Source organism: Eleutherodactylus coqui, chromosome 13 (assembly GCF_035609145.1).
Source record: "Eleutherodactylus coqui strain aEleCoq1 chromosome 13, aEleCoq1.hap1, whole genome shotgun sequence".
Lineage (NCBI taxonomy): Eukaryota > Metazoa > Chordata > Amphibia > Anura > Eleutherodactylidae > Eleutherodactylus > Eleutherodactylus coqui.
In genome coordinates, this window is record NC_089849.1 from 51026095 (window position 1) to 51049814 (window position 23720).

At 44.2% G+C, this 23720-nt stretch overlaps 1 protein-coding gene across 4 annotated transcripts in view; it reads right to left on the reverse strand.

The window, feature by feature from the left end:
* The window catches only part of EPB41L1 (erythrocyte membrane protein band 4.1 like 1), a 129715-nt gene that overhangs the window by 41247 nt on the left and 64748 nt on the right, over positions 1-23720 (reverse strand). For 2 of the 4 annotated variants that reach the window (XM_066587807.1, XM_066587808.1), the window contains exons 3-8: positions 11717-11899; positions 9189-9332; positions 8958-9062; positions 6701-6743; positions 6097-6172; positions 13-231 (exon numbers count right to left, since the gene is read on the reverse strand). In XM_066587807.1, coding sequence (XP_066443904.1) covers positions 13-231; positions 6097-6172; positions 6701-6743; positions 8958-9062; positions 9189-9332; positions 11717-11875 — 746 coding nt within the window. In that variant the 5' untranslated portion in view covers positions 11876-11899. Of the gene's footprint in view, positions 1-12; positions 232-6096; positions 6173-6700; positions 6744-8948; positions 9063-9188; positions 9333-11716; positions 11900-23720 lie in introns of all 4 variants that reach the window. The other 2 variants (XM_066587805.1, XM_066587806.1) reach the window with 1 other exon arrangement.

Consider the following 23720-nt stretch of genomic DNA (forward strand, 5'->3'; position numbering starts at 1 on the left):
TAGTGTAGTTACCTGTATGTTTTGTGTAGTTCCATCACTCTTTCCTCCAGCTCTCTTGTCTGATTAGGAGAGAATCGAAGTTCACTCACATAATTCCCTTGATTTTCCTCGGGGTCATAGTCACCAAGCTCAGCTTGTACGGTATAAGACCCCAGTAGGGCATGAGTGACAAAGGAACAGGGTAGACGCCCACTGATGATGTCGGCACGTAACTGTAGGCACAGATAATACCTGCCACAACACATTAGGAAAACAATGGAAGATTTGAGGTTGGAGTTTAGATATTACTAACCATAATTGTCACCGCTAGTTCGCATATATTAGACTGCATTCAGATGCAGAATTTGCTGAAGTAGAACTAAGTAAAAATGTAACTTAGACACCTAGTTGACAACTAGTCATACATGTTGGAAAATAGTTTCATTTGTAGTAATAAACCTAGAACCAGAGAGACACAATTATGTTACCCTGCTTTACTGAAAATAAGACCTACCCCGAAAACAAGCCCTAGCATGATTTTTCAGTATTTTTAATGATGCTTGAAATATAACACCTACGCCAAAAATACACCCAAATCACAGTTAATAAAAAGTCAATTTAAATAGTGTCCAGGCAGCTACACATGTAAAAAAGTAAAAGCTTTTGGAGCAAAAATTAATATAAGACCCTGTCTTATTTTCAGGGAAACAGGGTATGTGTGGTGGGTCTTCTGTGCTGATGCCCCTTTGATCTACTGCTGTTCAGGATGGCCAACAGAATCTTTAGACTATCTAATCTCCACAATGCATTGGTAGTGTTAGACTACCAACGCACTATACATGCTCTGATTGGCCAGCACTACTCACATCACCAATTCTGGCCAATGGGAGAGCAGTGCACAATATGCATTAGGCAGGTAGGAAAATGAAGTCGCCATCTTGGATAGCTGTTAACAGGACCCCAAACCAGCGGATTGAAGGAGCAGAGAAGAACACCAGCAGGTGATATACTGTATCTGCCATTCTGAAACTGGAGGATTGCTTTAAAGAGCTTGAGACTATTTTTCCATCAGTTGGAAATCCTTGCATTATGCACATGGATGTGACACCTACTGCTACCGCTGCTCATTGCTGAGCATAATGGTGGATTATCAAAACGTCTGAAGCCACTTTATGGCCCAAATCATATGGCCATATGTGAGCTACGCTCAAGAAACTCGACACATCTCGCATTGGACAGCACATGGACTCCCATCGGTGTGCTGTCCGATGTCCAGAGACCCTGCACATTGCATGTCATATTCTGCTCCAGGCATGCGAATGGCCTGATAGACTGTTATCAGGCCGTGTGCTGTCTGTGGAATGCATGACCAGCACACGGCCCAAATATACGACCAAGTGAATGGGGCCTAATCCTGATTAGGTATCATAGAACTTTATGATGTCACACTGATCTTTTTAGAACAAAATGTACTGTATTTAATATGGGAAGCAAACGATTCAGTAATAACAGGTAATTATCTGAAGACACTTGGCAAACAAATAAAAGAAGCAGCAAAGAAGTATACAACTTAAGTGAGCCATCTCCTAGATCGTTATCTGCAATGTTTTATAATTACAATCAAATCTATATAAAAAGTATTTAGAGGAAACTATTCCTGGAATTTATGCTAATTATAGTTGTAAATACGAATTGTGTATAGAAGAGACCGACACACACTTTATTTGTAAAGCAAAATATTAAAATGTCAGCTTCTGCGACATACCCCCACCAGAACTACAGTACTGTGCAAAGGTTTTAGGCAGGTGTGGAAAAAATGCTGCAAAGTAAGGGCTTATTGAGACAACTGTATATCGACCAGGTATTCACGCCCGGCCGGTATACGGCGTACCTCTCTGAAGGGGGGGGGGCTGGAAGAGCTGGGAGCAGTGCTCTGAGCTTCCGCTCCCTCTCCAGTTACAATGACCTCAGTTTACAATATTTTCAACATACGATGGTCTTTCCCAAGTCATTGCCATTTAAAACCAGACTCCACATACAATGTCACAGACCGTCCGGATCTCCAGAATGTGCATTGTGATGGAAAACCCTGCCGATCAGCATTACTGAAGTGCATGCACTGGTTGGCTGCCTAGTAGCACCTCTCTACGGTATAGTGTAATACTACACGTTTTATATATGCCGTTTATCTGTGCCAAGCTGAGTTGATTCTTTGGCACCAGGTAAGGGCAGCTACATTTTATTTTTCTGGTGCATTGTGTGTTCCCCCAATTGACCCTGAAGAGGCTCCTGTAATCACATAGAAAGTGATTTCCAGCTTCCAGCAGCTCTTTCTGTTATCTGTAAGGACTTTGCTTTATCTGTATTAGTCATTTGCTTAACTTTGATTAATCCTCATTTTATACTACTTTTGGGTGACGTTTTGAAGGCTTCAGAACCCGTTAGCCACAGAGTAATGGTTTCAACATACAATGGTCATCCCGGAACCTATTAATATTGTATGTTGGGGAACCACTTACTACTAGTCTAGTATCTGTGGGGGTGCAGGACCCTCACCCAATGTTGAGGTGGAAATGAGCTGGGCGCTTGGCAGCAGAGGCCTCCAGCCTTCATAGAAGTAGGCTGTGCATGGCGTCAGCCAACAGTTATAGCCTGGGCTGGCATAAGGAATAGATGGTTACTTAGGTTGACATCGAAGGAGAGGGGCAGCCCAATTTATGGATTTAAAAAATCCATCTTTTCATTCCTTTATATAGCCAGTTAGATGGTATGTCCAAGTGCACTTCAGTTCAGCATTTGTATATATTGTGCGTGTAAGGCTGGGTTCACACTTACATTTGGCATTTGTCTGTTCTGTAATGGGAACATGACAACACGATGCCAAGCGTGAACGGATCCATTCTGTGTTGGAAACGAACTACACCCGTTAAAGCCCACTGACTATAATGTGTTCCAAACCGACCTGAGCCTAAGGCCTTATTCACATGAAAGTATACATGCAGCTATTGTAGCCGCGTCAAAAAATTGCGACCATCTGAAGCATTGCATTCCAATGTATTCATTCAGATGAATGATTTTTGGGTGCTGCATCAAAATATAGATCTTGTCCTATCTTTTGCCGAGATACACTGGAAGCTCCCATAGACTTGGGACAATGAAAGCTGAAAAAACAAGGGAGGGGGTTTAGCTGTGTCCAATGCTGGGAAAAGAAGACAGCCGGCTCTATTTAAGCATCAGCAGTCATTCCGAGGATTTCTGCCGATTGTCGGATTTCCACGCTTCAGCGTATTTTCTTTCCCTCACGCTGCAGCCGCCTGGATGATTGACCGATAATACGCTAATTAAGATTGGGCGTTGATCATAACTAGAGATGAGCGAGCGTACTCGGAAAAGCACTACTCGCTCGAGTAATTTGCTTTATCCGAGTATCGCTGTGCTCGTCCCTGAAGATTCGGGTGCCGGCACGGAGCGGGAAGCTGCAGGGGAGAGCGGGGAGGAACGGAGGTAAGATCTTTCTCTCCCTCTCTCCCGCCCGCTCTCCCCTGCTCCCCGCTGCGACTCACCTGTCAGCCGCAGCGACACCCGAATCTTCAGGGACGAGCACAGCGATACTCGGATAAAGCAAATTACTCGAGCGATTAGTGCTTTTCCGAGTACGCTCGCTCATCTCTAATCATAACCCTCAGCCCAGCAGGTTCACTTCATCCATACGGATGGTAACCTGAGCTGCCCCTCTCCATGGATTTAAAAGCAGCTACATTGGCTGTTTCTGCTAGATTTGTCCTTAAAAGCAAATAAATAGACGGGAGACATTATGTTGCAAAAATAAACATTTGCCGTTCCAGTTACCTACCAATTTGAAATAAAATGTTTTTTCCCCCAAGCCCTGATTGGTACTTTGCATTAATCTAGAATATAATCACATAACCTGAGAGCGCTGTGATCTGCCCAGCAAGTTGCAAAGTAAATGCAGCTCGCAGAAATGGATGTGTCAGAGCACAAAAGCGAGCGAGGGAGTGTGAGGTCATTTGTGTTACCTAGCAACAGTTATACACCCTGTCAGATACACAATCACAGCAGATACAGGTTCTCATTCCACCAAATTCTAGGTTCCTACGATTCATTTAGTAAAGCTTTCTAACAGCCTTATTATAAGCTGCAATGTTTTGTTTTATAATGACCTCTATATACCAAACAGACTATCCTTCCATATATGCCCATTACTTATTACGCAGGGGCAGTATGGGGACTGACCTGTGCTGGCTATTTAAGCTATAACATACTTTGCTAGCTCAGTAGTATTATTACGGATGCTTCTGTATTTTCCCATCCATTGAAATCTGTTTTTGCTACTCCGCTCTTTATTATATTGTGTCACCACATTGGGTAGAGCTTTGATTATACTTGCTTCGACTGGTATACAGCTCTGCCTATATAAACAGAACTTTGCAATGTTATGATCTATAGGCGCATATGCACTACAGGTGCTTATTATAGTCAGTAAAAGCGGAATCCCTGGTGTTGCTAAGCAACCTACTTTCAACTGAATATGCTCTTAAACAGCAAAATAGAGCTCATGAATATAAATGAGGGTTTCATGAACCGGCATCATCTCAGAATCACTAATCTTTGATTTGTTGGTCACTGATTGCCAGACAGTTTACCCAATATCCACAGTATAGAAGAAGGTTTACATACTCTTGAAAACCTATAACGGGTCTAAAGGTCGTTAATAGCTATTAGTTTGGACCGTGAAATCTTCAGTAGAGGTACTGTTATATAAGCATTAGAGGCCAATGACATTTGCAATTGACCGCTAGTTGCCGGGCTCAAATTGGAAGCCCGAGTGCATCCTGGCAATTAAAGGTCAATTCCAAGCGTTAGCCACTAGCAGCACCAGGGTGACCTACACACTGCGGATCTGTGCTGTAAACGCATTCAGATCTTCACTGATTGATGGGCAGCACCTAAACTGGCCATTGTACCAGTTGGTAAGTCCAAGTGCTGCCTGGCATTTAGTAGAGATCCGCATTGCATTTGCTGCAGAGATCTGCAGCGTGTACTGGAACCCATAGACAAGTCTGTACCATGTTAAGAAACGATAATGCTTTGGCTACTAATTGCCTTTTTACACGTGAACAAGGGTTGTCCACAGGGTCACACCCTTCTCCTTGATTTTTTTAAAATCCATCATAGACTTCTATGGCAGCTTTCTGCATAAAACGCGATATTGTGCGCGAGAAACATGCTCATGAGAACGAACCCACTGAAATCAATAATTTCACGCACGCAAAAAAACATGCGCAAACATGAGACGACCGTATATCGGCTGGGTATTCATGCCGTCTCTCTCTGCAGGGGGAGGAGGCTGGAAGAGCCGGGAGCAGTGCACTGAGCTCCTGCCCCCTCTCCACAACCCTCTCCGCCCCTCTGCACTATTTGCAATGAGAGGGCGGAGCCAAGTTCTGGTAATTAGCTCCACCCCCATCCCGCCTCCCCTCATTGCAAACAGTGCAGAGGGGTGGAGAGCTGGCGGAGAGGGAGCGGGAGTTTAGAGCACTGCTCCTGGCTCTTCCAGCCTCCTCCCCCTGCAGAGAAGGACACCGTATATCGGCCGGCGTAAATACGCGGCCGATATACGGTCGTCTGAATAAGCCCTTAACAGTATCTTTTGACACTAAGGCTCTCTTCACACATGGCTGAAATGCTGCAGAATTTACAGTATAAGCCATGTGGAGGAAACTTCAAAAATCTTCACATGCCGTTCTTGAAAAAAGCTGTAGATTTTAAATGTCTATTTATGCTCCGGATTGCAAACCTTGAAATACAAAGGGTTAAAATCCACTGCATTTCTGCATGTATATCCGTGATCAAATATACAGCATTTAGGTGCATGTCTGGTCACTGCATTTTTAGTGTGTAATTGCTGGGGGATGTCCATTGTGGACATGCTGTGAGAAGGTACCCAAGAGACTAGAATGGATTCCATTGATTTTGGGGTTTCAGTTTTATCCAAAAAGGTTTCCTTAAAATGAAAAGTAGCTTATCTGTTCTTTCACAGTCATTGCCACATCCTCCTAGACCCCATCTGCGCCAGCATTGTTAAATGCCTCACACCTTGTGATGTCTTCTGTAAGTTGAGCCGGGTCAGGAGGATAAAACTTCACCGTGAAACCAAATGTCCAGGGACCGCCTGAAGAGACAAGTAGAGACGGTTAGAGGAGTAGACCAACCTGGCATACCGGACGAGGAGTAATGTGTTTATAAAGAGGAGAAAGAAGTATGTAGATGGAGAAGACATCATCATTATAAGGGTACATGCACACGGACGGTTTTTCCGTCTGATTCAAGTAAAAAAAAAAACGCCTGAAATTCGGATGGAAACAGCACCTATTCATTTGAATGAGTATATCCAAATGAGCTTTTTTTCTACTCAGTCCAAGTAAAAAGAATCGCAGCATGTCCTATTCTTGTCCGAATCACGGAAGAAAATAATACATGTCGTTGTGCGCTGTCCCACACATCGGTCAGCGCCCGTCCCGGATGGGATGTCCGTATGCTGTCCGATCTGAGTTGTGCCTGAGGATCTTGGGCGCAACTTTTTAAATGTCCGTGTGCATTTACCCTCAAGGAAAGACAATAAGACGGTTGTGAAAGGCAAGATAGTTGTCTAAGAGAAAGTGAGGAGAAGATGACGTCACGTGTGAGTTGTAACACTCACTTCTGGTCTGTTTTTTAATTTCCTTGGAGGGATCCAGCCAGTTCTGTAAAACCAAAGTGGTAATATTAGTAGAGAAGAATCACACGGCAGCTCGGTGTTACTGGTGAAAGCAAGCAATCACTGTAGTGGTTTCTAGAAATATGTGGGTGTACACGCAGATAGAGGTGGTGAGCGCATTATGGAGGTAATATCATTAATAGTGTTACTAATAGCTGCACCATGTTGGTAACATTGTGACGGAACGATCATCGCTGGGATGTCCTGTCACGCATCTGCGCCCAACAGATCAGCTTGTGTAAAAGCACCCTTACACTTTTCCCCTATCCACAAGATGGGATTAAATGTTTTAGCGGTTGGACCACCACCAATCAGGCACTTATCCTCCTTCATTCATCTCTGTGGAGCGGCTTTACTGTATGGGACTTAGGGAGTTAACAAAGATGGCGCTTAGCAATCTCCAGCACTTGCATACAGATGAATTGAGCAGCAATGTGCATGCTCAACTACCGCTTCATCCATAGGGAAGGAAACAGGCCTCCTGTTCTCGTGATTGGTGGGGGTCCGAGCAGTTAGATCCCCACTGATCCCGTGCACAGGGAAGTGCAAAACTTGCAATGACCCCTTTAAACGAAGCATCTGTTAAATCAGTGAGCTGTCCTTATATGGGCTCCTTCACACTGGTGGGAAAATTGTGCGTTTTTCTTGCAACACGAGAGTGAGTGAAAACGTGTCATTACGAAACCAATCATTTTCATTGGTATCATTCTCATTTTCACTCCTGCGATGCTGCGTGAAAAAAAAAAAATTGCAGCATCTCCTTTCTTTTTGCGATATCCATTGTTTTCAATGGGAACGGCGGCAGCAGCGCTGACCCCATTGAAATCAATGGGAGAACATTGCGATCCCCTGCTGCGGCTGTGACAACTCCACCAGGGGATTCCCTCAGCCCTGCAGGCATGCGAGGCTATCACATGCAGTGGTTAGCACATGTTTTCATTGAAAACAATGGGAGAACATTGCAATCCCCTGCCGCGGCTGTGACAGCCGTGGCGGGGATGAAGGGAACCTCCGCAGGGATACAAGGCTGTTTCCATGAGAAAACGCCTCGCATCCAGGGGTTTTCAAAAGGATTGCAAGGGCGATATCTGGCTGTGAATCATGGCCCAACATCGCCCTCGCCAGTGTGCAGAGCCCTAATGCACGGACATCCTCAGTCCTTTGCAGTGAGTGCAGCTCCTTGTAGCCACTTTCTGCTCTGGCTAATAGATGAAGGATCTGAACATAAGACTCCCTCTCCATTAATTGAGAATTCCCTAATAGAGCATGAGTAGTTTTTTTTAAACTGAACAACGCCTTTAAAGGGGCATTCATTCCCATCTGAGGCAATCATGGGAATACTCCCTTGTATGAGGTTGTCATAGTACAGGAACAGGGAGGGACTGTTCTACGTTGTCTCTGCAACTCTCTTTCCCTTCTATGGGAGTCGTAATGCAAAGGAGCTTTATCATAACAAAAATCTTAGATAGGAATAGCCTTTTAACAAAGGGAAACCGCAAACAGGAAATGACCTGCTAGTATGGACATCAACTTCATTGATGACTACCGGAACTATACAGTGAGGTCACGGAAGATAGTCATACAGAGCGGCAAGATGTTAAGTGCATCCTGAGATCTGGCAAGCACACCAACTTGTGGAAAGAGTTCAAAGCGGTCTCAAGAGAGCAATATATTGATTAGGATGGGAAGACCTGCGAAGCTTCAGAGCATGGATGCCGCTTCTGAGTCTTACAGCCCTTTTACATGGAACAATTATCATTCAGCTGATCACTGGATTGGGCGAGAATTGTTCAGTGTAAATACGTCCAACGATTGAACGATAATTGGTTTGCTTATTGTTCGTCATACAACAACTGCCTATTTACTTTGAATGGAGACGGGCAGCAGAAGAGATCTCTGGCGCGCTCCACCTACATTCACAAAACAAGTAGGTGTGTAATCGCTCGACAGTCGTCCCATGTAAAAGGGCTCTTAGTCTATTGTGCATTTTTTCAAAAAGTTTGCAGAAAATGTTTTTTGGGGCTTTTTTGTTTTTAATCTATGGTACTCAATTTGGAGGGTGTGGGAACTTAAACTACTTGACATTAGTTCTGTTAGCTTTAGTCGGGGCCATCAAGGATGGATAGCTGGTAGGTGGATGAATTGTTGCACTCTTGTAAGATCCCATCCCGATATCATTCGTGGACTCTACCTGCATTACCTTCTGACTGTCGGTGTCACAGAACGTAAGACCAAAGTAGTCTTTCTCCAGCAAGTTGAGGTGTTCACATACTGTATCAAACAGGACTTGCCCCCTGGCATGTTTCTGAAACACAAGAAGTCATCAGACAAAAGAGCCTTCACGATATTGATCTGAGATGTAAGCAATCGAGTCACTCAAGTTCTCCTGTCTTATTTGTTTAACCCCTTACCGGCTGCATTTATTTCTTACCTCCACTTCACATTCATAGTGGGAAGAGTCCAGCAGCGTCACCCTACAGACTGCAGCCTTGGGCTTCCTAGACGTTTTCTGCGGTGATCTCTGATTGTGCGAGGGGGTCGTTCTGTCTTGTGCTACCTCAAGCCTTTCTTCGCTCTACAGTTCACAGTGATTAATAAGTATCCGGTTAGAGTCTCAATTAAAACCATGCAAAACAGGCGCAGAGCCTGCAGATTAGACTCCAAAATAGAAAGCAGAGAAGTTTAGAGATCTTGCAAAAAAGATGTGAAGACGCTATTCTGGGAACATCAAGAGGCTTTGCAAGCCATAACTGATTGGTACTCATGAGTATCTCACCATCTGGTGGTCTGTGCATTTGATAGCCTCTTCATTAGGCTATTTAACAAAAATGTCACAATTGAAAATCTTTGCATGTTTAATCTGCTCTGCACTGAAAGGCCTGATTCTTGCCTGAGCAGCGACTGACACGCCGTTTTCTACCATATGTAGTTTTCACACTGGCAGACAACCGTTACTACAATTGGTTGTCCGCATACAGATGACCATTGCAGTCAGCACATCCCTCTGTTTACACTGGGAGATGTGCTGCTGATGATTTTGTTTGCTTGTCCATAGGCTGATCGCTGGCATATTCCTACTGGCCAATGAGCATTCAGGCGACTATCGGCCCGTGTAAAAGGGCCTTTACACATGTCAATGCATAGGTTATTAGATTACCAATAAATTTAAATGCTACCAACTTTTCACCACTCTTTTTAGTAAACACATTCTCCATAGAAAGCAATGGGGAACCTGCGCGTCGCATCCGCAAATCAAGCCGCCCATTGGGATGCATTAGCATCCGCAAAACAGTTAAAAGCATGCTGATGCTGATTTCAGCATGCTCTATTTTTCTGTGGATCCCGCAGGACAGCTTCCATTGAAGTCAATAGAAGCCGTCCGATCCGTGGCACAGTCACAGCTGTCACTGTGAACGTGCCACGGATCCACTAGGAAAGCAGGAGATTTTTTTTTTAAAATGCACTGCGCATGTGTCCGGCGTGTCTGAACACATCCACTGTGCTGAAGGAAGAAGATCCAGCCGGTATGGAGGAGACCCGTGCTAGATCTGGACAGGTAAGAAAATGTCTTTTTCTGTCCATGTCTGTGGGCACGGCTGTATTCTGCTGCAGGATTCAGCAGATGAAATCGGTGCGTGCAAGTGGACATGAGGCCTTAGGGTTCTTTCACACGAACGTATATTGGCCGCCGTTTTCACGGTTGGCTGATATACGCTACGATCTGATGCATTGGATTCCAATGCATCAGATTACAAGGCCGTATTCCCGCAGTGTAAAAGAGCCCGGCCAGCCAATACAGCGCCGGACACTTTCACGCCGGGCCGAAAAGATAGTCCTGGAACTATCCTTCTGTCCAGAATACGTCAGTCACTGCATGGGCTCCTATGGGAGCCAATGACAGCGGCCGTAGAAGGGAGGTGGGAGGGAGTTTAGGAGCGTGACTGCTAAACTCCCTCCCTCTTCTCTCCTCCTCTCTGGCTGTTTGCAATGGGAGGGGAGGGGGCTCAGCTAAGCTCCACCCCCCACCCCTCCCATTGCTGGCTGCGGACAAGGGACGGGGAGGGGCGTTTGTTTAGCTCTGCCCCGCCTGGCCCTTTCACATTGCAAACAGCCAGAGGAAGGAGAGAGGAGGTGAGCCGGTGAGGGAAGGCGAGGCAACGGCATTGCCGCCTCTGCATATATGCTCCAGTGCCTGTGCCGTCCGAACGAGCGCACAAACATTAGATTTGTGCGTCCGTTCACGGGTTTTTACGATGCCGGCGGACGCACGTAAAAACGCCTACGGTCATGTGAAAGAGGCCTAACTCTGTTATTCCTCCCGGTAATATATGAATAAATTGACAGCTGGGAATTACCATTTCTCTTGTCAAGACAATGTATCCAGAAGTAGTCAGACACTCTCAGCACTGGTTAAAATGTGTTGGAACAAGTACCATTACCAATTTAGGCCCCCTGCACACGGGCGGAAATTCGGCGGCGGGATTTCCTGCAGAATTTCCGCCTGTGGAAGCTGCTATAGGATTGCGTTAAAAAACACAATCCTATACAGACGGGCGCAATTTGTCTGCGTGAAATTACGTGCAGAAAACAAATCGTGGCATGCTCTAATTCTGTGCGGGGCTCTGCGAGCCCCCCACAGAAATGTCACTCCCCAGCTGCCGGCTCCGTTTTGCGCATGCGCTGACTGCCCAGCAGCCGGCACATGAAAGATTCGGAGCGCCGGGAGCAGGTGAGTGCCACGCTGCTCTCTGCAGGGGCTCGGGTTGGGTCCCGCTGTGAGAATTCTCGCAGCCAGATCCGACCCGGCCGTCTGCAGGCAACTTAATTCATACATTTGCAGGAGGAATAACTCATAGAATAACCCAGAGTTGTTACTTTTTTGAAGAATGCAAGTATTAACTGAAAAAAGATATATCGGGGGGCTGACAGATCCTCTGTAAAACCTGACTATATACTTACATTTCTCCTTAAATTCTCATTGACTCCTGACCGGTCTACATTGTTAGCAGGGGTTTGTGGGGTGTCAGGTGGGAGTAGTGCAGGATTATGTACCCCATCCTGAGCAGGCCCATCTGTGCTCGGATTGAGTTCAGTTTCCGCCCCCACCTCTGTGCTCATTGTGACTCCTCAGGCTGTTGTAGGCTGCAAAATAAAGATGAAAGGGGTCATTTAGTACAAAATGTAAAATATCTACACCACTACTCATTAAATAGACAACCATTACCAAAGAAGAGGTAACTTGATGCTGCTGGGTCCCAGTGCAAAATCTGTAACAGGGTCCCCCAGCTTTACAGTACTGGTCTCCTCATCTGGGGAAGAGAGCCCTTATGGGCCATCAAAGGCTCCAGGGCCCGGGGTGTGCATCGTCTGCACCCACTAGAGTTACACCCCTTGACCATTACATGTACTCTGTATATTAGTGAATATTGAACACTTCCTATACAATGCTGCAGACTAGATGGGCACTATAAAGATTAATACAATTAAATCCATTACTGATATCTGCAGCCAGGAAATGATAAGAGTATGATAAATCACTGGGGAGTGCTATGACTAGAGCTGAGGGCGCACCCAAATGCTCGGGTCCGCGTTTTTTCGAGTCGAGCTTTTCGTAAAATTCGAGAGCTCTACTCGAGTAACGAACCCCATTGACTACAATCGGAGACTCCAGCATTTTTGTATGTGGGACACCGGGTGCAGAGCTTTTTTTTTTTTCCCCTTGGTTCGTGTCCCTCCCTCCCTCGTGGCAGGGAGGGGCCAAAACAGGCACGTCACAGTGGGGAGGAGCCAAAAACTAGGGCGGGGTCGAACACGCCTTGATGCTCGTTCGAGTAACGAGCACCATTGAGTACACTAATACTCGAACAAGCATCAAGCTCGGCAGAGTACGTTCGCTCAACTCTAGCTATGACCCAAAACAAGCATAAGGCTGCAGCTTGAGAACTTGTATACATGTCATGGAAATCTGACAAGAATATTCTTGATGTTTTATAGTAGGGTGCTCATTGTTACTAATAACACAGCCCACAGCTGCTGCAGAACTTCATTCTGAATAACATATTGCATGTCAACATTATGATTCACTGATTTCTTACTATTACTATAAATCTACCTAAAGAACATAGCAGGCTTGGGGTGCAATACAAAATTCTTAGTTTTCCTGGTCCATAAATAAAGCTTTGCATTACACCCATCTATAGACCGATATGAAGCAGATCCCCTAACAGTGCTAGGTAGTGTGCCCCTCATACATAGTGCTAAGGACTGTGCACCTAGACGAGGCAGCCACAATACATCCTGCAGTTAGTCCCAAAGTCTCATGTGTAAGCCACAACCTTATTGGATACATATGTCCCCCACATTCCTCAGATGTTACAGTTCTGCTCTTTCTGACTTGTTACAATAATATGTCAGCAGTCTGTCTGCAACTGCTTATTTGTACATTTTCTTTCTGTACTAAGGCCTCATGCCCACGGCCGGGTTAGATTCCCGCTGCGAGATTCACGCAGCGACCCTTGCCCGGCATTGACCTTCCGCTTACCTGTCCGGTGCTTTCTCTCTCTGCTCCGCGATGTGCCAGCTGGCGCACAGCCGCATGTGCGCAGAGCAGAGCCAGCGTGTCAGCGGTGACGGTTCTGTGCAAGCCTCTGCGAAGCAGGCGCAGAAATAGGACATGCCGCAATTTTAATGCCGTGCGAGTTTTCACACGGTCAAATCGTGGCTGTCAGCATAGGATTGCATAAACTAATGCAAATGTAGAAATGTATCACTGTAAAAAAAATAAATAAATAACAATATACACATAAATAGATGATTTTCAGGAATGATACGACTGGATTCCTATTGCAGTACCCGCACGGAGGATCTGCAGCAAAGCATACGCATTGAAAGGCGTGTAAAATCGTTTTTTCACTCACACTTGCGGATACGAATTGCATATGCTACAAGCAGAGATAAAATCGCAGCATGTTCTATTTTTCTGCGGACTCTGTGCGGACAACCTCCACTGAAGTCAGCAGGCCATACGCAACTGACCCTATAAAGCCCTTAGACCAAACCACATCCAATACCAACAGAATTGCCAATACCAAGAGAACAAGTAAATAATAATGCTGGGCTTCGGGCCATAAATCTTATCTCAACGAGTGCTTTCAGAAATTGAATTACAAGTATTATCCAAGGGATTGTCATTTGTTTCAACAAGATATGGGGCTTCTTCATGGATTCAAGATCTCAACTTAGTTGTTAGACGTCTCAAATGATATAAATTCTTTAAGAAACTCTGTTAAAAAGCCCATATCTATTTGGGAATTACAGGAGACTAGCGAGGGAAAGGGACTCCTTTAAACCAGATGGCACTGTGGATTTCATCCGAAAAATCCATTCAGCCTCTTTAGAAAGTATACATCTATCACAATTTCCCCCTCTTGGAGATTCCATGATCACTTCCAGAATAGTGCATTTCAAAACATCTGGATTACCTCCATGTTTAGCCCATACATGCCTTGCAATGGGGCTAGCTTTACTATGATGGATATACCCCAAATGATCACCAATCCTCCTCCTAAACTGCCTTCTGGTTTTCCAACCTACGAGGAAAAAACCTGAAGGTGGTTTAGGATTATGATTGGTCCCTGTTCTCTGGACTACAGAGGGGGCAGATGTCCCTGCAATTTAGCATGCAAATGAAGCCTTAGCTGAAAGGAATTAATAGCCCGAGGGTTTTATCTGCTTTCAGTTCCTTTGTTCTCCGCGGGGAAACAATGCTATAGGCACTACCCATGGAGAACTGCTGATAAGGCTGAACGACGATTTTTAGGTTGGTCTGAATTTAATGATCAGCTAGCAGTGCAAGAAAAGTGCACGATGGCCATGCATTCAGACGCAACGATGATCACTTAAACAATCGTTTTTTTAGCAATTTCAATGGTGCCGCTGCTGCCGGCAGCTCCATTGAAAGCCATGGTCTGCCAGCACACCTGCATTGTTTTTCAGGGAAGGGCTTTACATATAAGCCCTTCCCTGAAAACCAAAAAATTTAGTGTAAAAACTTACCCTACGCCACTGCCGTGTCCCCCGCGGTGACGAAGAACACATCTGTCACATGCAGGAGAAGACACTGCTGAGCCCCAGCAGCTGAAGCAAGGTGAGTATCTATTTTTTTTGTTTTTCACAGCACTTTTACTGGATTTTTAGCAAAGGGCTTATATTTAAAGCCCTTCCCTGAAATCAATTGAAGGGGATGCCGGCAGCAGGATTCTCTACCGCAGCTGTCGAATTGAAACATTCCTCTGCTGCATCTGTTACAGATGTGGCAGATGTAGCAGCAGGGAATTATTGTTACTAGTGGGGATGAAGGAAACATCTGCTGCACGCGCAGATGTGTTCTTCATGCCCACGGGGGTCACGGCAGCAGTGGAGAGGTAAGTTTATTTATTTTTTTACACAAAAATTTTAGTTTTTCAGGGAAGAGCTTATATGTAAAGCCCTTCCCTGAAAAACAATGCAGGGAGTCGGCAGACCATTGTCTTCAATGGAGCCGCCGGCAGCAGCCACGGCTCCATTGAAAACAATGCGTGCATTCACTGTGGTGCACGCATGTCCTATCTTTGCAGGCACATGCCTGTAAAGCACGGACATGTGCACACACCATATGGAATGCATTGGGGCTAATAGCCGCGAGTTTTTGTGCGTGCGTATGCATACACAAAATACATGCTCGACTCAAGCCACCCTTAACCATCTTTTTCAATAAATAGATCTAAAAATGGTAATTTATCAGGGTGAATCTTATTAGTGAAACTATATTCCTATATTGTTGTGCGTAGGATATAACATGAATGCATCACAGGATTCTATGGTCCTAAGGCAAAGGAAAAATATGTCATCAATGAAGCTTCCCCAATTAACAATGTTTAGTTAACACTGCTGTATCCCTGAAAACCAAACTTGGGGGCACAATGGCTCACCATCGCTGTACCCCTGAGCTGGTAGAAGAGGGTGATGCCAAACAAAAAGACATTACTGCAAAGAAGGAACTGTAGAAGCTCAATAATATAATAATTGTGCAGGCCAGAGCATAGTTTTCAGACCTATGATAAGTTCCTTAGTGGGGTTTTTTAAGAAACCCATAACAATCCTTGGCCTTTAGTAAGTCATGACGCATGCTTATATATTGTCTGTGATCAAGGACGTCTATATTGCCTTCCTTATCTGAGGGTTTATTAATAATAAATGTATATTTCTCCAACATAATTAGGGCAATATCTTCCTCCTTGGTCAGATTGTTTCTGAATTTACAAACACGTTGTCCAATTGTTTCCAGTTTATTAGCAACCATCTGAAGAAATATATCAATCTCTGAAGCATTCATGGGGGGAGCATCCTCACACTCTTTGTCTAAGGCTAGCTGCACACGGGCGATTCAGGTTCCCTGACTCTGTGCCCAGCTGGCATCCGCACGTACCTGCCTTTCTTTTATCTTCTTTGTACTGCAGATGGTCTGTATGGGAAGCCGTCGGACATGCGCAGTACAGATTTTTTCCTCTCTTTTTAACACGTCATCTCCTAGCGATGACGCAGAATTTGTGACCTTTCTGCAATGTCATTGTGAAAGGGATGCGGATCGATGGCTTCCATTGACTTCAATGGAAGCCATCCGTGCGGAATCCGCTCAAAAATAGAACATGCTGCGTTCTTTTTTTTATGTGCGTATTATATGCAAGTGTAAATGGATCAATGAAAATTAATGTTCTTTCACTGACTCTAGTCAAATTAGGCTCGTGTGAGCCAGCCCTAACGAATAAGTTGAGATCTTTAATCCTTGAAGCCCTATATCTCGTTGGAACAAATGACAATCCCTTGGATAATACTTGTAATTCAATTTCTGAAAGCACTCGTTGAGATAAGATTTATGACCCGAAGCCCAGCATTATTATTTACTTGTTCTCTAATTGGCGGCTCCGTTCTCACAAGAGATACAGTGCAGCACCCCCGTCTGTAAAAATTGGGAGGGGGACGAGGAATAGGACGCAGCGATGCCATGTAAAGATGGCGAACGTTGGCATGCATTACACTGACAGGCTGTGAAGTTATGCATGCTCATGCATGCGTATTGAAAAAACGCACTCTTGGTGTTTGGCATTTGTGATTGGCTTATGGGGTGGTAAATGAACCACACCGCATTCGGACAGGTGAGAAAGAGCCCATAGCTGCGGGCATAGGTGGAATCCGCGTGCCCGTGGACATGATGCCTTAGGGTTATGTAGGGTTGCAGCAGAGCTAGCCTGCATTGAGTGGGGGCGCTCTTGTCAGGGCGATCAATCCATATATAAGTAGGGTGATCACGGAGCCGTTTATATGGATAGTGTGCTATCAGAGCATCGCCTCCTATTTAGGCCGGGCTCACATGAGCGTGCCGCTCAGCGATGTTGCTTATAAACGCTGCACACCTGCAATGTAATTGCATATGTACAGCGTTGATTACGCGCCCATAGAGAACAGTAGGACTCTCTTGCGCGTAATATGCAGTAAAATAGGATCTGGTGCGTTATCTTTTACACGCGTAATATACAATGTGCAATGTATATACACGCAAGTGTGAATGAATCCATGAAAACCAATGTACTTTCCTTGACTCTATTTATCACGCACGTGTAATAGCTGGATGCTCACTAGATCCTACATAGAAATCTCTCCCTATATGATCGTGTTTTGATCATCGGTAGTGTAGTTGTCATATATACAGTATATATATATATATATATATATATATACACTGAATAAGGAAACGACTGCTCTGCATTTTTTCAGTATTTTCATACTTCTCTCTTTGCTGTCTTTTACCCCTCCGAATGGCACAACGAAAAAAATCTCCTTACTACACCCACACAGATGTCTTTGCATGGATGTCTGGGGGTGTGAAAGAACAAGACCCCCTCCTCTCCTGCTTACCCATCCTTATTAATGCATGCTGCAGTCAGAGCGTCAGCGGCTATGATGCCTGACACCTCCTATACATACAGTACAAGCCCCCCTACCCCCCCATTAGTTATCTCTGCTCCCCCACGGTTGTCCCTCCCATTCTGGGCTTTTCTTTTATCTACAAACCAACCCTTTTTCATGCATTTTTCATTTCTTATCACTCGGCCAACCACCCATTTTCAGGCAGGTTTTTTTTTATGCTTTCATGTCTTTTTTTTCTTCCATGAGAAAATACGGCATTGTGTGGTAAGCAGGGTGCGAAGTGAGACCGCGGTCGTTCATCACACCCAAGACCTAAATCCATTATGAGGCCGTTAGTTCTAGAAGGACTATGACAAATCCTCACCGAGCTCCTCATCCCTCTACACATGTAATCCTGCCAGCCTTGTGGAAAGAAAAATTAGCACCAACGCAAAAGATTAACACCCTCCACTCCAGCCCTCCTATGGAGCACAATATAGAGCATGTTCTAGTTTTCTGCACACGCTTTTCTCATGCACGCAAAAAAATAGAACATGCTCTATATTGTGAACGTTTGCGCACCAAACGGTCCCATAGAAGTCTATTGTGCATGCAATATGATGTGCGAAATGTTGCGCAAAACCATGGGGAATGGAACACCACTGGACCTTCAATATATAAACAGGCCCTGCGTGTGCAAAAAAAGTACAGTACATCACGCAGACACGCACACAAATCAGCCTTGTTCATAGCACAAATACATTGGGCTGAAGCATGTGCATTTGCACATGCGATTGCCTGGAGGAGCCCTCACTCAAATCATCATAAGCTTGGATCGGTCGACTACACACACCTGTATAAGGGCGGCTTCCCTTGAGCGGAAATCACTGCGTGCCACCCGTCAGAGACACACTTGCAGCGAGTACACAATGACATTGCCACCAATCGCCATGAACTATCTTGGCGTGCATGCGTGTGTAATACATGCCAAGATAGAACATGCTGCACCGCAATATGTGCGAGCCACAACATAGGAGCCTATGGCATATGGGTACATCATATTACACGCGTGTAATTCAGTCACCACACGCTCGTGTGAAGGAGCCCCGCTTCTGTCCCTTGCTTCAGTTCCTAGCCTCTGCACTAATACAAATTACACCTTAGAAAACTGTCATTTGCATAGAATCGGTAAAAAGGTCCAAATTTCTGATTTCCACTGAATCCTAATGTGCTTGTATGTTTGCAAAGGTTTCTTTGTGGTAGTCCATAGAGATAGGCAGCCACTTATACACCTGCTACTTTTATAGCACCAACATATTCTGCAGTGCAGTACAGAGATTGTGATAAGTCACATCCATCAGGCACACACCAGAGCCAACTTCATAAGAAGCCAATCGGTAAGTCATTTTTTGGTGTGGGAGCAGACGAGAGTAACTTGAGGAAACCGATACAGTGGGAAAATACAATGTAAACTCATGCAAGAGTTGTCCTCGATTAGACCCCAGGACCCCATTACTGCAGGGCAGCGGTGCTAACCACGGAGCCGCCAAGCCTCCATTGACACCTGAAATTAATTTAGCCTGTTGGTAAGAAAATACTAGCAGTCATTTTAGACTGGCCAAGTTCGAGGTTCAATCTATCAAGCAACGATCAAAACACACGTCGATCGATGTTCATTTCATTTTCCTTCACATGAGCCAAGAAAGCTTACGGGGACAAATGATCATAATTACCATCATCCATCTCCATAGCCTGGCTGGACATGTCACTGTTCACACTGCGAAATGTACCGCTGATCAGTGAGCATTTTTATGTTTGCTGGAATTGAACAATCAACTGATGAATGAGCTTCCACCCGTTTGTTGGCTGATTGTTGGTCCTTTTACATGGGCCAACTGTCAGGCAAACAAATGTTTGGAGGAACGTTCATGTCCTATAATTATAATCAGGCCGTGTAAAAGGATCTGGGGGAAATTATGGATGGAATTACGGCATAACTCTTGTACTTTTTGGCCTTTTGTGCCCCACTCAACACTTTTATAACAGTGGGCAAGGTTTACAAAGAGGGCTGTGGCCTCTACGGCCTGCCAGATTTACTATAATTTATACCAGAAATTGACATATAGTGGAAATATACACTAGCTCATAACTGGTGTAGATTTCACAGACTGGCACACAGACTGGCCAAGCATGTACCTATTTATTAAGAGGGGTGGACGTCACTCCAGGGCACTCTTTACTTAGGCCAGCATATAGAATGCCAATCTAAGTAAATTTCCCCTAAATTTTAGATAGAAGTACCCTAACTAGAGCAATTTGCACCCAACAAAGAACTTCAAGGTTGGCAGGTCTACCTTGATGTTCCATGGTCCTAGTACAGAAGTGCTTGATTCACATATCCACCAATGATGTCACCTGCCACCATATTTAATGACATCATCATACAGGATTGGTCAAGCCTATAACCTAAGTATTAATATGAGAAGTGAACTAGTGTTCTAGCATATTTACAGTTGTAGATAATTAGCATAATAAAGCAATACACCAACTCACCACCCAGCCCCAATGTTCTTGGTTGGAGGGGCCCAGATGGAATCACATCCCCCACCTACCAGTCCTCGACCAACAAGCACTCATCGGAGTGCACTCATAGTTAGGACAGCCATAACTAATCTATGTCAAATTTCATAAAGAAACTGATAATTCTGTCCGGCATTATTACAGTATTCACAGCACAGCAGCTACCAGAGCCAACTGTCATAGCAACAGCAACAAAATATGCATGAAAATTGCTTTTAGACCAAACATTAACTTGTTAAATTCTATATATATCCCTTTAGAACGGAGGCTTGTTTTGAAAGTATGTTAATTAATTTGTATGACATTTCGAAACATGCACACAACTGGAAAGTTTTGATATAAAATATGTAAAAATAGGTGGCCTGTAGAAGCACACGGTACTGATTTTGTTTGCCACCCCACACTGCTATGTGTAATGCTATATTATAGGGTTATTAACCACTACGAGCATGGGACAATAGAGCATGAGATCCTAATGGAATTGGGTTGGTTTCACATCTGCATCAGGGGTTCTGCTTTCCCTTCGACTGATGGAACCGAACATGCCAAGCAGACCCCATTGAATATAATGGGGTCTGTTCTGTTTGCACTCAGGTGCCCGGTTTTGGGATGGAAGAAAAAGCACTTTTCCTTTGGTATTTTGAGCCACATCTGTGACGGAACCGCTAATCGGAGGGTACAATGCAGGTGTGAAACCAGCATAAGTAACATCTAGAAGTACAGTAAGCCCATACATTTCTATGTCATGTCTGTTCAGGGTAGGTACTGGTTCTTGTTAAGTTGCGATGCTCCATGGGCAAAAGTATGCAATCACCTCATTCCAGTTGGTTCCGTTTTCCTTTTGAAGGAATTTCTGCTTCAGCCGCCATAAGCTAATTTGCATATTTTTCCCATAGAGCATTGCCTGAACATAAAGGCCCTTTTAGACAGAACGATTATCGTTCCAAAATCTGAGTAAAAATGAATAATAATCTGTCAGTCTAAACGCAGCCGAAGACCCAACGATAAGTCATTCACTTTTCGTTTGTCCATGTTATGTAGGCATAAAAACCATTGATGGCTGGTTCACTAATCATTCACTTTAATTAGCGCTCATTCGTTCATTCTCATTCACTTACACAGTGAATGTGAATGACTGAGAGATTTCCCATTCGAACGAGAAAATGTATTTATGTGTACAAGCGAGCGACAGTTTGGTTGTAAACGTACCCTAAGTCTTCATACCCTTCTGCTGGGTGTCTTCAATGGGAACCAGTATGTGAGCTACAGCTAAGCCATCTCATCAAGCCAATGATCAGGGGCAAGAACCCAGAGCAGTTTGTCTATAGATCGGCTGCTTTTGGAGGAGTCCATGGTTTGGTTGGCATGAGCAAATTTGCATACTGCCACGTCCGAAACATCAAGTTTGAAGAAAACACTAGTAACGAAGCAATACATTACCTCCATTTTGGCCGCTTGCTCCGTAAATTTGGCCCATATCAGCTAGAATGGGTACAGGTGAAATAAGGATCAATGTAACCACTCTCATCCAACATCCTTAATTACATAGGGATGGATATTGCTGCGTAAAACTGCATGACCATGGAAAATATAGAAAGCGGTGCTGGAAAGTATTCCTTAATGCTTCTAATTATAACATCTCCCACAACACTTCCATCATTCTTTATCAACAGCTCTCACTGTCTCAATAATGGCTCAGTTTAATTAGACAGCTATATAAAATCAATTATAAGAGAGGTAGCTTATGCCAACCATAAATATTTTCACACTGCGTTAATTATATTTTATTGCATCTCTTATTGGGTGGCATTAAATTTAATTGAGTTTTTCTTTTTCTCGATGAAGGTCAGTATATAGAATTTTTAATATACTCTGTTCTTACGGTACTTTATGATATTTGCTTAGGAATACTGACAGTCTGTAATGTTTTATAATATGATTTACTGTGAGAGTCATTGAACATATAGTAGCCATAGACTGGAGGTAGACTAAATAATGACATCATTAGAATTAATAATCTAGTCTGGAGCAGCACGTCAGCTGCTATATATGAAGCTATCGTGAATCGGTAAAGCAAAAATGTCATCGATTTGGACCATTTAATCTGGTTTTATACAGGGAGATCATATTCCTAAAATTGTATGCTAACAACCTACTTAATACTTAAGTGCATAGAGCAAGATGGTGACAGCACACAGAGATGGAATATCTGGCTTCTCCCAAGGGAGGTTCATTAGTGCATTGCCATCAATTACCGAGTAATAAAGGTTTAATTTTGCAGGGAGAGAATATATATTATTTATATACTAATTTAAATTGGAGATGTGGGCACACGTCTTCCAGTGTTCCTTTAGCAAAGCAACTCAAATGTTGCATCTTCTCTGTGAGGGTAGGCCTAACCATTCTACTAAAAACAGATCTATAAGCCCATCTAAGCAAAAACACTCACATTTCACCAGTGCCAATGGTGACCCATTTGTTACTGGGTATTATGGTAGGGAAGTTCCATTTCTAATATATAATGGTATCTAGGTTCTATTATCGTATTACTCCCCCTTCCCAACAGAGTGGGAGTCTGATATATCAGGAACTTGCTATATATGAGATTCCCTAAGATAGCCCCTGTCTATAACTTTATTATGGCATATGAATATTTTAGAGGGGATCCTCTACTCCGACACACCTCTATAAGGCCGGTCTCGCACGACTAGATTTGGACTGCAGAGCCCGCAATCATCACCCACCTGGATGATCCACAGTATTTCATATCGATTACAAGAATAGAGCATTGACATGTCCGCGGAAATAAAATCGCAGCATGCTCTATTCTTGTGCAGGTTCCACACATTGCGGATAGGTCGTGGGTACCCGCGTCTTCACCTAGAGAAGACGCAGGAGAAAAAAGATTTGAAAAGAAATCTGTACTGCACATGTCCAACGACGAGCCACTGGGTCCATCTGCAATACAGATTTAAAGGTTTCTGAGCAGACGCAGGCAGAACCAGATTCCGCTGCGGGCTCCCACATACGGAATCCGACCCAATCATGTGAAAGCGGTCTAAGCCAGAGCAACTCTCTCATTCAACGTAGCAGTATGATACGTTGGACCCCTTTAGCAGACTTTTTCTAAACTCTTAAAGGTTATGCTCACGCATATCGGAAATGTAAAAGTTTTCTGCAGCAAAATTAGCTGGGTGAAATCCATAGCAATCACAGACGAAGCATTAGTGATGGGAAGTGCAAAAGCAAAAAAGTACTGAGGGTGCAACAACACTTCTTGAGTAACGGGAAAAGCTCGGCATTAGAGGAAACCTGACTCTGTTTATTGTTTGTAGTACCAGCACAAGATGTGTTTCGAGGCAACGAACCTCTTCCTCAGTAATGCTGCGGGTGCAGCATTACATGTGATATGTTCAAAACCATATGATATTACACAGAT